The 14,275-nt window shown below is 40.0% G+C and overlaps 1 protein-coding gene across 1 annotated transcript in view; it reads left to right on the top strand.

Annotated features, from left to right (window-relative positions):
* Positions 1–7,759: 7,759 nt before the first annotated feature.
* Positions 7,760–14,275, top strand: part of SLC27A6 (solute carrier family 27 member 6) — a 58,283-nt gene continuing 51,767 nt past the window's right edge. Inside the window, exon 1 of the mRNA XM_074328538.1 lies at positions 7,760–8,240. Within this exon, the coding sequence (XP_074184639.1) occupies positions 7,760–8,240 (481 nt within the window). The remainder of the gene's footprint in view (positions 8,241–14,275) is intronic.

Here is a 14,275-nt window from a genome sequence, read left to right as displayed (position 1 = left end):
TATTATTATTATTATTATTATTATTATTATTATTATTATTTTGGTCAATAGATTGTGAGATCCAGTTTACTTTTTCCCAGTCAAGGGCTAGATGACCAATATAAATTCTCCTGGTCGGTCCATCCAGATGGTACTTCAGTTTATGTACAGTTTCTAGACAATAGGATTGGAACAAGGAATACCCAAGTACAAAGACGTGGGTTTGTTGGAACAAACACGCATTAAATTCCATTGTTGCTTTCCTCTTTGGAACATTATGTTTTGATATTTCAACCATCCTCATTGCACAAGAAATTCAGACTAAATGTTTTGTGTATGAATCTAGTGCAGATATGTTGAAAACTTGAATTCACACCCAAAATGTCACTAGCCTACCAAATCTGCACTGGATTAACACCCATATGTAAATGTGACAACTCCTTATGCCTGCTTCTAGGAAACACAATGTATGGAGTGACAAGGAGGGATTTTCAAGTGAAGATACTTTGGGGGTGATGGATATGTTTATTATCTTGATTGTGGCAATGATTTCATCAGTATATACATATGTCAAACATCAAATCATACACTTTTAATATGTACAGTTATTATTTTATGTATATAATAATAATCCTCAATAACGTTTCAAAAACAAGACATTCACGAAAACTCATTCATATAAAGAACACTTAAATTTGACTAATAACGATATCTTATTATTAGATACTAGAAAGTAAAAGAATATGCATACATGCATACACACATATATACATGAGCTAATTCTGAGTTATTTTCCTTGTTGTGAAGCTAAAACAAACAAAAAGAACCCATATACTACTTTGAATGCCTCAGTAATAGGTGCTTCTGTATATTCGTGTTGGTGAACCTCTATTTTTAGTCCAGTGAACAAACATCGTGGTTTTTTTTCAAAACCAAGGCTACACAGAAGCCAAATATTTCATGAAAGCACATCAGAAAACAATCTACTAGCTTTGCTAAAAAAAGAAGAGTTGCTCAAGCACTGGATCGTAAATGGGGTGGGTAGCCTTAGCCTGGTGCTTTAAATAAATCATAATTCCTAGCAATAAAATATAAAGAAGTAATTTGTATATTCTCATACTTTTAGAATATCTTCTCTTGTCTGTTGAACCCATCTTATAACCCTTAAGTGAATTTTCAAATAATTAAAAGGCTTTGAGAAAAAAAAAGTTCTCATTAAGATTTGTCACTCCCTCATTTTAGCTCCATAATAAATCTTTAGTAGTTTGTAGGTTTACTCCACCCTTCTCCTAATCCAGTGTGAGGAAATATACCAAGCATTGTGCTTGGGAAGAAGAATGTTGGCCTATTCAGAAAGTTTCCATTTTGCTAAATGAGGTCCCTGCCTTCTCCTACATCTCCTGTTCCACCATCTACACTTGCCCCTGCGTTGACCTTCCTGTTTTATATTCAAAGAAGGAATGGGAGTGATCTAGGCCCACCTCAAGTATACTGTAATTCCTTGGCTCCATTTAATCCGCAGAACACCAAGGGGCCCAACCTGTCCTCTTTTAGCAAAAAAGCAACAACTGAAAGATCGATGAGTAATCTTGCCTGATACTTGAAGGACCCTCAGCCCACGTGGAAGAGAAATATCACTGCTGGGATTGAAACTTTATAGATTGAAACTTCATAGACTGAAATCTCTCTGTTTGCAGCTTGATGTCACCCTGCTCCTGAAGTTGGGTCTGCCCCTTCTTGTCTCTAGGGGCAACACTGATTGTTTTACACACTTTCCCGTATTTGTCTGATGGCTTCTGGAAGCTACAAGGGCAAGCCTGAAGCATTAGTACCAATAGAGTGAGATGCTAAAGAAACAAACAACAACAAAATACCCTAAAATGTTAAAGAAATTCTTAATAGTCCAGCAAATTATCTTTTAAATGAATTAAATTCTGGTGAATTTGTCACTCTTCAAATTGATCATTGGTACATTGATAATGTAAGGATCACTCAAGCATGGGAGTCAGTGGGGGTTGGCCAGCTGCAGAAGTTGAAAGACAGGGATATGCCAACCTGCCAGTGTTAGAGCCTCAGCACTTCTAGTGGAGAAGCCCAAGAATGAATCCCAGCAGTGATATTTCTTGTACACGTGAGCTGAGGGTCCTTCAAGTATCAGGCAACATTACTTGTCGATTTTCTCGTAGGTGCTTTTTGCTAAGACAGCAGGCTGGGCCCCTTGGTGTTCTGTTGACTAAACAGAGCCAAGAAACTACAGTATGCTTGAGATGGGCCTACATCCCTCCCATTCCTCCTGATTCTACAAATGACCATTGTGGTTACATGGCTACAGGATTATCACGCCATCTATCCCAATCCCTACTCTTGGTACTGAGCCTGGTGAAGAGAGAGGTGCAACCAGGCAGATCCTATGCGCTGATATAATAATAGGAGGGAATGGTGGAAGCCAGGGTTCAAGTCTTAAAAGAAGGAAAAAGAAACTTCAGGCCGAGGTTTTCCTGGGGTATTAGCTTGTAACTTCTAACCTGGGGTATTACCTTGGAAACTCTAGCCTGAACATCAGCCAAGGAACCTCTTGTTTTCGAAAGTCCAAGGAGAATGATTATGGAGAGATGAGAGCTATAGCATATGCCTACCAAGGCTCCCTAATATGTACGGAACTAGAGAACGGAGGCCTTATTGGCTATAGTTTTCTATCTCTGGTTTACCTACTTTGAACCCTTTTATTTGTCATGCAGCTTCTCTGAATCCAAGCCTGCTATAGGAATAGCCACAGTGACAGTGGGAGGGATAAAAGCTGTTATAATGAAGGATGTGTACTAATTAAATGCCTGGAGAGAAATAAAGTATGCCAGTTTTGTCCCAAAGAAGTGGTGATACACTAGGTGATGCAGCACTGGAGGTGCACTCACCTTACAGTTTTCCCTGTATTTGTTATCGCCATGGAAATGGGTACCTGGCATTTTTTTAAAGGGCCCACCAAGAGAATATTAATTAGAATGTTTTAGTCTTATATCATGGGTTCTTGGAAGCCAGAAGACATAAAGACTGAATGTGGAGATCTGAAGATGATTCATATAAAAAAGCTGAATTGGGCAACCTTTGCTAATAAGGGTGTGAAGACCAATATGCAGGTCCACTGAGACCAGACCCCAGAGTGCCTGGGCATCAAGAGCAGGTACAGAAAACTCTTTAGGGCGGCCCGTTTGCTCAGTGGTTAGAGCGCAGTGCTCATAACACCAAGGTCGCCAGTTTGATTCCCACATGGGCCAGTGAGCTGTGCACTCACAACTAGATTGAAAACTACTTGACATGGGCTGATGGGTCCTGGAAAAACACAGTGTTCCCCAATATTCCCCAATAATAATAATAATAATAATAGAGTAAAAGTGAATAAAGATTTATTTTTTAAAAAAAAAAGAAAACTTTGGATCATCTGGCGGATGAATATATTCTGTACAGTGTGGATCATTTATGTCAGGTGGGCATCAGCAGATGACCCAAAGCCCAGATTCTGTGTGTTTTATATTGCTGGTGGTCCGCCAGTATTGTGCCAGGGCACAGGTAGAGTGCCAGACATAAGCTTGTCTGGTGAGAGATGACTTAATTAATTAATTTAAATTCCTTTCAGGACCTTATCACATATCGTCCTGAGTGGCATGAGGTACTCCTGTGCCTACACTTTGACCAATTGTGTGCCCAAATGACAGCAGCCAGATCTAACCGTGTTTCTACCCTCCCCTAGGTAAGTCCTCTACCCCAAGGCTCTTGTAGCATGTGGTTGCTGGAAGTTGTGTCCCAAATACTCTGATCTTCAAAGAAGGGTGTCAGTCCCCATGTTTGTTCTGGTTCTCAGTTTGCTGGAACAGAGCCACCAACATTGAGAAAGGGGAAGTTATCATAAACAGAAGTATCTGTAAAAAGAAAGCTGTTTTTAAAAACCATGAATATATATATAAAATGTCTTCTCGGCAGGATCCTGATTGGCATAAATTTCTGGGCATAGTTTGTAGTCTGTGGCATAAATGATAGTTAAATATTTAATTTGTTTGAGAATTATTCCCCAAACTATTATTACAGGATCACTTATTTGGTGCCATAAACTTTTTATATTTTAAGAAGCGTTTGATGTGTCGAAGACATATAGTAATGTTAACACCTCCCAACCCTCTAACAGCAGTTCTCATCTTTAATGTTGAAGTTTGCTTCACGAGTCCTTGTGAGGAATGATATTCTGGACAATAACTGTTCATTAATACAGACAGATTGTAGGAAGAATAAGCTTCCCATCAAAAACCAAGCTCTGATCAGAGACTAAAACAGTGATTAAAACCTGAGCAGAACCCTGTTCCTGGACAGAACTGTAAAGTAGGTGAGTCTTGCATTCAGCATTCTCACTCTGATTTTTAGAGCCATCCATCTCCCTCATGTATCCTGTCCACGCCTATCTGCAGTCTAGGTACTCAGAGAGTCTTGGTCCATTGCAAGCACCCACTATTGTGTTTTGATACCAACACAGCAACATTTGGGTCCTTTCTGAACCTTTTCCTTCTCACCCAAACCTCCCATAATCCAAAATGTGACTGGGGTCGAATTTCATTAGAATTTTTCTGGACCCAAGTAATTTGCACAAAGTCAGAATTCTGGAGTTGCAGTGGTAAAATCCTATGGGTGTAAGATTAGTGTCCATCATATGACGCTATTTGTTCAGTCTTTAATCTACTCACTAAACAATTCATCTTCAACAGAACTGAGGATGCAGAGGGGACTGGGAGAGGGTTCAAGAGGAAACTCAAATCAGAAATGGGAAAAGCGTAGAGGAGAGCATATTTAGATTGAAAATAAAAATTTTCTTTTTGCATTGATTTGCATTGTAACAATATTTATTTTCAAATGACATTAAATAAAAACATAACATTTCTATATTTCCTAAAGGGAAACCTGGGAAATATTGCGTTGTCCCTGATCAAAAGTAATGTTAACAAATGTCTACACTATTTGTATACATTTATTCTGTTCATTTTAGTTAAGTGATAAATTTACTCACAACTAGCTTATTGTCTTTCCCACCATTTGGCAATAATTAAAAATTACAATTAATAATTATCTATTTTACTCACCTGTCTTTGACACTATTTGAAAATGAATACAAAATTTCTGGAAAAAATAGGAACAGACACATGGCCTGATGTAGGCATGCACACAATGCATATAATCCCAAGATTTTCATCAACTCCTTCTTTCATTATGAGATTTCAGGCATGAAATTGGTCTTGGCCAATATAAATTTTGGCAACATATGCTGGTAGTACTCCTGGTAAGTAAAAGTGTCTCACATTTATGGTGCCAAAAATATTCTTGACTCATATCAGTAGTTGCTGAAAATTTATTTCCATGCCTTGGAATGGTGTTAGCAGATCCGTGATAAGAAAAATAAGTGTAACACAATGAGTTTTTCATAAAGTTAATTTTATTATTTTGAAATTTGGTCCTTTATTATAATGGTATTCCCTCCCTTCTTTTTAATGTTGAAATAAATCCTCCTTTTATGAAACAATGGTGACAGTAGATGGTAATAATTGTAATGTGCCCTTAAGGTTTCTAATTTAACAAAATAAAAGGATGGGAATCTTGTTTCTTTACTCATTTTCTTCCACTAGAGGAGGACAGATTTTACTTGTATTGGAAATCCAAAAGTCTGAGACCAACTGCTCCAGTTTCTATTTTCTGCTTCAAATATTGTTTTCTAGGAGGTGACTGAATCAGACTAGAGCTAGGAATGAAAAGGAGAGAATTTCAAACATACTTTTCATGTTGTAAACTGATACCCCCAGTTGTAAACTACTTGATACTAATACTTTTTCTTTTAACTGAAAAGATGTTTCTGAATTGAAAAGACCAGGGCTTCTGAGTAAATTCAGAAAGTGTTTCCTTCATCAACACAAAAGCGTTTTAAGAGCCTTTCTTACTTCTGGGCTCTTCACTGTGACTTTAAGTAATCATTTTCAGATTAATAAACCAGAGTCTGTCTTTGGGGTTATCAGTTTTTTCTGTATTAGGAAATCGGAGGTTAGCTAGACCTCAGCTGCGGAATATAAGACAGAAGAAGCAGAAGCCAGATAAAGTGAGGCTTTGTAATCATTTCAATACGTATAATTAAGCATTTATGCATACTTCTTAAAAGCAGAGAGCTGGAACGATAGTGTCTGCGGTGGTGGTGGGGGAATGTGTAATTAAATACCCCTCAGTTTTTTATCTTCAATAAAATTTTGTCTTTGTATAAAACGTTATTGTTATTCTTTGCAATTACCTATTTCCTCTCCACTCTCTCCCCCTTTTAGAATCCTTAGTTTGAAGTCTGGATAATTTTTTAAATAATATAACTAAAAACAATGTTTTGTTATTTTTAAGTACAGAGAATAGTCAGTACTTTATACTTCTTTAAAAATATGATGTAGAGATGGAAAAGCTCCCAAATCAATCAATATTTTTGGACATTTTGTGAAAAACACTGTCTAGGCACTCTGGAATTCCAATATAAATGTCAATACCAATGTATTAATATGTTTTCAAAAATACTTTTTGTAGAACAAATCAATTTTGTGGTGTTTTATGAACAAAGAATTCAAATATATTCCTTGGCTGTCCAATTCCTCTCTCTCTCTCTCTCTCTCTCTCTCTCTCTCTCTCTCTCTCTCTCTCTTTTTGTTTTCTGTAATCGTTTAGTTCCCTTAATTCTTTATCGGTTTAATAAATGAAAAACCGTGACCCACTTCCAGCAGCCTGGTCCCCTCGACTTCATGCTATGCTTTCGGGCGTACGTGGCTTTCTGCCCTGGGACTGTCCGCTTCTCCTCCAGAGGCCCTTGTCTCGGCTGTTGTCTCAGCACACCAGCCGAGCGGGGGTGGCGGGACAAGAGCCAAGGGAGGAGCCCGCGGGTGTGGGGGGCGAGCTGTTCCAGCGACCCAGCAATCGGAGCTGCGGTTGGCCCGGGGCCTGGAGGCCGGAGGTAGGCGAACGACACCCCCGCTGCAGTTCGAAGGAGACCAGCCCCAAGGGTACGCGGAGGGGAGCTGGGGCCAGGATAGGAGGCAGCTCTATCCAGCGGGCTCAGTGGTCACCTGGGAGCGCTTCGCCGGGACAGGTGTGTCCGAGGGGAGCGCGGAGCGCAGCGAGGGCGGCGCTGCCGGTCGGAGATCCCACTGGCCTTGGGGACACACCGGGCGGAGGCGTGGCCCCGAGACCCTCCACAGAGTCTAGCGAATCAAGACCGAAAGCCTCTGATTTCTCAGCCGCCGCCATCCCAGCTTTTCTTGGCTCCAATTCAGCCTCCAAGTCGCAGCGGCCGGAAAGACTACCCCGAGAAGGAGAGCATCTGCCCCAGGACCTACCTCTGCTGAGGGGCTTGGGCTCGTTTAGGGCCGCAGAGGCGCGGGGCACTGACCCAGCCCGCCCGCGGAAAGAGCTGGAAACTGCGGGAGATCCCGCCGTCGGGGCTCCCGAGGCGAGGGCGCCGCAGCTCCCTGCGTTGGTTTCGCGCCAGAACCGCACGCTATCTACTTAGCCGCCAGGTGTACAAAGCCTTATCCCCAGCATCCCTTCCTCTGAGCAACCTCTTGTTTGAAAACTTCTGATTCTGTTTCGCAAGATCCCCTTCTCTCCCGGGAAAGGCTAGTGAACTGCAGGTGCCAGCCCTGGGCTCTGAGGACCTGCGGAGACCTGCGCCTAGAGGACACTGACGGGGCTGGGATCAGAGCTGCCTCCTGGCCCGGGGGCCCCCATGTACCTATCATGGCTAACAGGACTAGGGGCTGGAATGGTCTTACTGCACTTCCTGCAGAAACTCCTGTTCCCTTACTTCTGGGACGACTTCTGGTACCTTGTGAAGGTGGTACACTGTGGCATTCGGATGAAGCTGTACAGTCGGAAAGGGAAGCTGGTCACTGTCCTGGATAAATTCCTGAGCCACGCCAAGAAGCAGCCCCAGAAACCTTTCATCATCTACGAGGGAGATATCTACACCTATGAAGACGTGGACAAAAGAAGTAGCAGAGTGGCCCATGTCTTCCTGAACCATTCCGAGCTGAAAAGGGGGGATACCGTGGCTCTGCTGATGAGCAACGAGCCTGACTTCGTCCACGTGTGGTTCGGCCTGGCCAAGCTGGGCTGCGTGGTGGCCTTCCTCAACTCCAACATCCGCTCCAACTCGCTCCTGCATTGCATCCGCAGCTGTGAACCTAGGGCTCTGGTCGTGGGCGCAGGTAGAGTATGGAGTCTGGGCAGCTTCTGCAGAATGTCAGCCCTGCCGGTTCCCCACCTCCTTTTTTTGTTAGAACAGTGCACAACTAATACTTTGGGCCTGTGATAAAGGGTGCATGTTGCAAAATAATTTTACAAATTCTATAATTTTACAGTTCTGTGACTGGTGTTTTAATAACCCCTTTCCAATCACTCTGATGTAGATTAATAAATATCAAGACAGCTTCAGAAAATTTTTATGAACTCTCTGCTTCTAACTATTTTGGGAAGGGGCAATTTCACTGCTATGGACAGCTTCATTGAGTGCAAGAACAGAGAGGTAAAACTGTCAGTGCTAAGTTTTATCAGATCTGACAAAATTATTTGATGAGTAGGAAAGTTATCTTGATTTCATTGCAGAATATCGACCTGCTTCTAATAGTAACACTATCAGGGTTGACTCCATTTACAGAACAAATACAGAGGGTGCCAAAATAAAATGTATACACATCTTAAGAAAAGAAAATATATACTGATAACAAAAGATGAATACAAGTCATGTGTATACACTTTTTTTAATACCCCCGGTGTGTTTCATCTCAAGTACATGAATTCCTATCTACATGTCTGCTCTTATTTTGTACCTCCTGCAAGCTAGGATTTGCCTAGCAAGGTTGGGCTCCCACATACCAGCCAGTGGGCGGGTTCTTGGCAGATTCTATAGGCTTCTTTCTCTCTCTTCCCCTGCGGGATCTGTCCACCATTTCTTTCCTTCAGTAAGTTCTAACCTTCTGCCCCCAACCCCCACCCTTGGAGTTAGATTTTGGATACACATATTGACACTGAACTATGAAGAAAAGTCTTTTAGTTAGAGGCCTAATTAACAAAGTACTTAGGAAGATGGGTTGCAATTACAAAGCAAAATTGAAGTATGAAAAATGATAGTTATTCTCGGAACTATAGCCATAAGTAGGATAAGTGAATCACACAGAATTTGGATAACATGGTGAAGCAACGTTTACCACTTGTGCAGGGACAAGTGATCATGTGACCACAGTTCATCTCTGGATATACTCTGACATTTTATTCCACTTCCCATATTATTGCTCATTCTAATTTAGATTACAGGTTTGGGAGCAAATCTAAAACTCAAATTGTGCTAAAAATGGATAAAGCCATCAATTTCCTTTAGAAAAGCAAACTGAGAGGGCCACGGTATCCCTGAAAAGATTTCTGTGGCCAAGATGTTGAGGCCAACCTGAGAACCATCCATAGCCAGTCTCCTGAGGCTCTCTTAACATGCACAGGATGGTTACCTCTCAAAATAGAGTATTCAAAGTTTGCTGTTGACTGAGTTGTTGCTTAATTAGGACCAATTAATTTCGTAGATTTACTTGTGCCTGCTTTCCCATCGCTTGCCGATAACTAATTTCATTGTTTCCTTGTTTTTAACAATAACAGTCATTTTTTTATATATAAAAGCCAAAACAATGTAGTCAATTTGCTCAGTAAGTAGATAGCTGGAGAAATCAACCTTCAGTCTTACTAACAGTTCTTTTTAGCATACCTCCAAAGTATAGAAATTACATGTTTTTCAAAGATGGGACAATTCTATTTTGTTTAATTACTAGCTTTTTTAAAAATAAGATATAGCTTACATCAAAGTCACTTTTCTGTATTTGAGCCTCTTACCCTGAAATACTTATACTGTATTCTTGGTATCTTGAGTCTAATCAGTGAACAATATATACATATAGTTTTTACAACTTTAAATTTCATTGAATGTTTCTGATGGAGGTGTACAGTTAAATCATATCCCCAGGGTGAGTACATTGAGATGGCAAGACGAGTCAAGTGGTTTAGACAGAGATAAGCCTGACAGACCTGGATTTCATTTATAGTCTGCCATTTCTCAACTGTGTGGTGGAAGATAAGATCAGTTGCCCTGGGCTCACTTTACTTCATTGTAAAATGGTGATAATACCATCTACTTCACAGTGTTAACTCTGAAAATGAAATGGCATAGCTTTAGTACAGTGGCTGGCTGAGTGCCTGGTATGTACTAACTAGATCCTGAAATAACTGCTATTATTATTGTGATAGAATCATCCGAGATTAATAAGGGATCTCCTTTGGATTTTGCTGCTACAACTTAATTTGATGTTAGGTATAAAAAAGACTAGTAAGGACTTTTGTTTGGAATAAGACTTTGAACACTTTACTTTGGCATGCTTTAGCAAAATTTTATTTTTCAGAAGTTGTATAGAACCAGTTTCAGAAAGGTTTAACAGAGGGGACACATAATGTCCATGGTGATAGGTGAAGTTTCAATCGTGGCAGGTGACTGCTAAGTGTCTCCAGGAACAAGCCAAAGGAAAAGTTATCAGCTAAGTCCCCAGCAAATGGTATTTCTGCTGTTATTGTCATTAACAAAAATATTAACAGTTGCCATTTACTCAAGACTGATTATGTAAAAGGCATTCTCAGTGATTCTGTGAGGCAGATACAGAGCTATATTTTGAAGACTGAGAGGGAAAGAAATTCATCTAGGGTGTCAAAGGTGACACAACCTAGTAGGTTTCAGAGCAAAGAGTCAAAACCTGGTCTCTGGTGTGAGACTATATATAGTCCAATTGTTTCTGAGAGTGTCAATCCCCTTATGATCAAACATGCATTCCAGTTATATAAAAATAGTAAAGTAAAAGTTGCCAATATTAAGACATCAGTCTTTTAATACACAAATAACTATAAAAATTAAAATATTTATAAAATTAGTATTCCTTTCTCTCATAGTCTGAAGACTCAAAAAGACTTGCAAAGAAGTTTTGTATCTGTGTAGTTTGGTTTTGATGGAATGTCGAGTGGCATCCAAAATTTCCCCGGAAAATTTCAGCACTTACTGAAAATTAAATAGTCTTAGATTAAACCTACTCCTTTCCCCGTGATATTTCAACTCTGATATTGCTAACACTGCCTGTGCCAAGATTGTCAACTGCCTGTGTGTTCGTTTCTCTTTACTTAGCACAAACAGAATATGTTGTGATGCGTGTATATCATTTTTAAAAGTCTATGTAATTATATCCTTTGACGTATTGAGCCATAATAATAACAACCCCCTCCATTTTAAAACTACTATATACATTACAAAGTGGTTTATACGTGTTATCTTATGTGAGCCACATCACAGCTGTAGCCTCCTGTAAAAGCTGAGGGCAGCCTGGTTAAAGTGGGCACAGACTCTCCTCTAGCTTATATGTCTAGGAGAGGCAGTGTGAGGATGTAGCCTGCATTTACTGATGCTAAAGCATAAAAGTGTGCTGGGTGAACGATTGTCTTTGTTCTCCTTTCTGTTCCTGTTCATTCCCTCTTTTACCTACCCTTCCCCTTTCCTTACCAACCCCCTCACCTGCTCCTTTTCCTTCCCTCTCTCTCACCTTCCATCTGTCCATCTACTTTCTTTCAGCACCTTTTACACTAAGACATCCTGCCTCAGGTGTACTATGGCTATTCACAGCACCCCAATGGAACGGTAAAGTTTTATTAGCCAATTCACAGACGTAGATATTTGTGTGGCTTTGAGAAATAGGACAAGAACTCGGATGTCAGCTGTTTGAGCTGAGGACGTTTGTTTTGTTCACTGATAAATTCTCAGAGTTTAGCACAAAGAAGATGCTCAATAAATATTTATTGCCTGGATGGATGGATGGATGAATGAATGAATGACCTAACAAAAAACTATGAGGTACGTGTGGGCGTTCGGTAACTTTATTTACTTACTAAGTTTTGCTAATAAATTGTCCCTTGATTGTCCATTTGGTAACTGATTTTGAGAGTAGATAGATCAACAGAACTTCTTTGTTGTATTATTTTATACCAATAAAATAAGTGCTAGAATCATGACACACTAGAACAGAGGTGTCCAAACTTTTTTCAACAGTTTTCACCAAGGGCCATATGCGGTAAAATACACAAACAGCCGGGCCACTCACTCGAGGTGAAGTACGTATTGCCTCACCTAGTTTATTTAAGTAAACTAAATATATTTTTGGACTGTGCTGCGGGCCAATTAACAATGGATCACGGGCCACAGTTGGCCCGCGGGCCTCAGTTTGGACACCCCTGCCCTAGAAGTACAGTGTTTTAGACACACTGAGCATCCACAGAATTTCAGATTTACTTGCATGTACATATTTTGCTCTCTCTCCTCTGTCAATATACCACATATTAAATCGTTTTAATTATACATAAATAACTAAGAAAGATTATGTTCATATTATGCTGAACACTTTTACTTTAGATTCAATAATATTTTGTGTGTCAACATATTTACAAGGGTTTTGGATTTCTGTTCACAAGAAGTAAAAACCTTGTGTCAGTTCAATGTACTTAGAGTAATGCATGCAGCCTTGCTCTGTTAGTTTTTTCATGAACTGTTCATTCAGGCTGTGCAGAGCAAATGTTCCAGTTAACAAACGAGCCATTGTAATTCTCCAAATGACTTTCAGCCATAAAGGCATCTGCTTTTTAAAGACCAAGAAGAAGAGCTAGAGGAAAAATAAAGACCCTTTACATTTTATAGAATACAATATGTATTCAGATAGATAAAATACATGGCTTATGTGAATTTTGTTATTCAGTCATGTACTATGATATTCTGACATATATCGATTTTAATTTTTAGGGAATTCTATATTTTTACTTACGTTAGTAGAATGGATAGTTGTTTTGCCTTTTTTTCCATTTCAGACTCAGCTAGGTCAAGGATTACCTCCATTCCAAAAGAAAAACCTGATTTTGACAGGAAGTTTAAGTGGCTTCATGGTTTATTAGCCGGAAAGGGCACTGTGCTAAGCACTGACAATGCATGGCTTATTCTTTACTGATTGTGGGGGCACTGACCTAGGGGTTCTTATTTTCAGTATTTGCTGAACGTGTGTTTGCTGTAAGAGAATGATGCTTCAATAATGGCAGGAGCAAAAACAAATTAAAGGAAGGTTGTGCCCCCTCAGGCAAGTCGTATGGCTGAATGGGAGAAATACACATCTTAGAGTCAGGTGAACATGGGCTTGAATCCTAACTGTGCCATTAACTGAGATTGCTAACACATAGCAGATAATCAGGAATATCATTGGGTTTTCTGTGACTTACACGTAAAGGACACAGATGCCTGGACCACAGTGTATATTCAATAAATGGTCACCATAATTATTTTTAATTGCATGGTGGCAGAGACATATATGCAAAGTATGACATCAGTCTTTGCCCGAGTCTCCTTATTTGGGATTTGCTGTGGGCAGAGGGCTGTACGGAGGGAGAGCCAGGCACATGTCACGTGACCTGAGAGACCTGGTTTTAAGCAGCCGTCCTGTCTTCCCCCAGTGACAGAACAGTCATATCTACTTCCCAACCCCAAAGGCCAGGGCTGACATGCTGTCAGGCACAAGTTAGGAGCTAGATGGTTAGCTCTTCTCTGGTCAAGAGGATTGTTCCATTTATAACCAAGAACACGTGGCAGAGAGCTCTGATGGGGTCTGAATCTTGCAGAAATGTCACCTTGGAATTGCCTTTTGAAAAATATATCATTCACTTACTGAAAAATAGTAAACCAAGTACATCATACCATCGTGGCCCTATTTGAGTAATAATTATTCATTGGCAATAGGAGATGTGTTGGAAATAATGTCAAATGAACTGTTACGCTTTTTATTTTCTTGCACAATTTTGCCTTTCTGTTCCCCAAAAGATGTGAGGACAGCTGAGAGTGAAAACACATAAACCCACTAACAAACCTGTGTGCATATATTCAGGGCAGTTAGTAAAATTGTTTCAGGGAAGAAAATGTAACCACAATTGAAAGACTAGTGCTCCTATGCACTTTCTAGGGTTCTAGTGATAATTAATAAAATAATATTTGTTTAAAAAAAGCTGATATTATTCATGAAATGAGTTTCTGGACTAATATGAAGTATTAGTATCTACATCACAATATGAATTGCTTTAGGACTTTTCTTATTTATGCGTCAGTTTTCTGCCCATGCATCCTATGAAAAACCTGTGG

This window comes from Rhinolophus sinicus, linkage group LG03 (genome assembly GCF_036562045.2).
Source record: "Rhinolophus sinicus isolate RSC01 linkage group LG03, ASM3656204v1, whole genome shotgun sequence".
NCBI classification, from domain to species: domain Eukaryota; kingdom Metazoa; phylum Chordata; class Mammalia; order Chiroptera; family Rhinolophidae; genus Rhinolophus; species Rhinolophus sinicus.
This window is presented reverse-complemented; position numbering and strand designations above follow the sequence as displayed.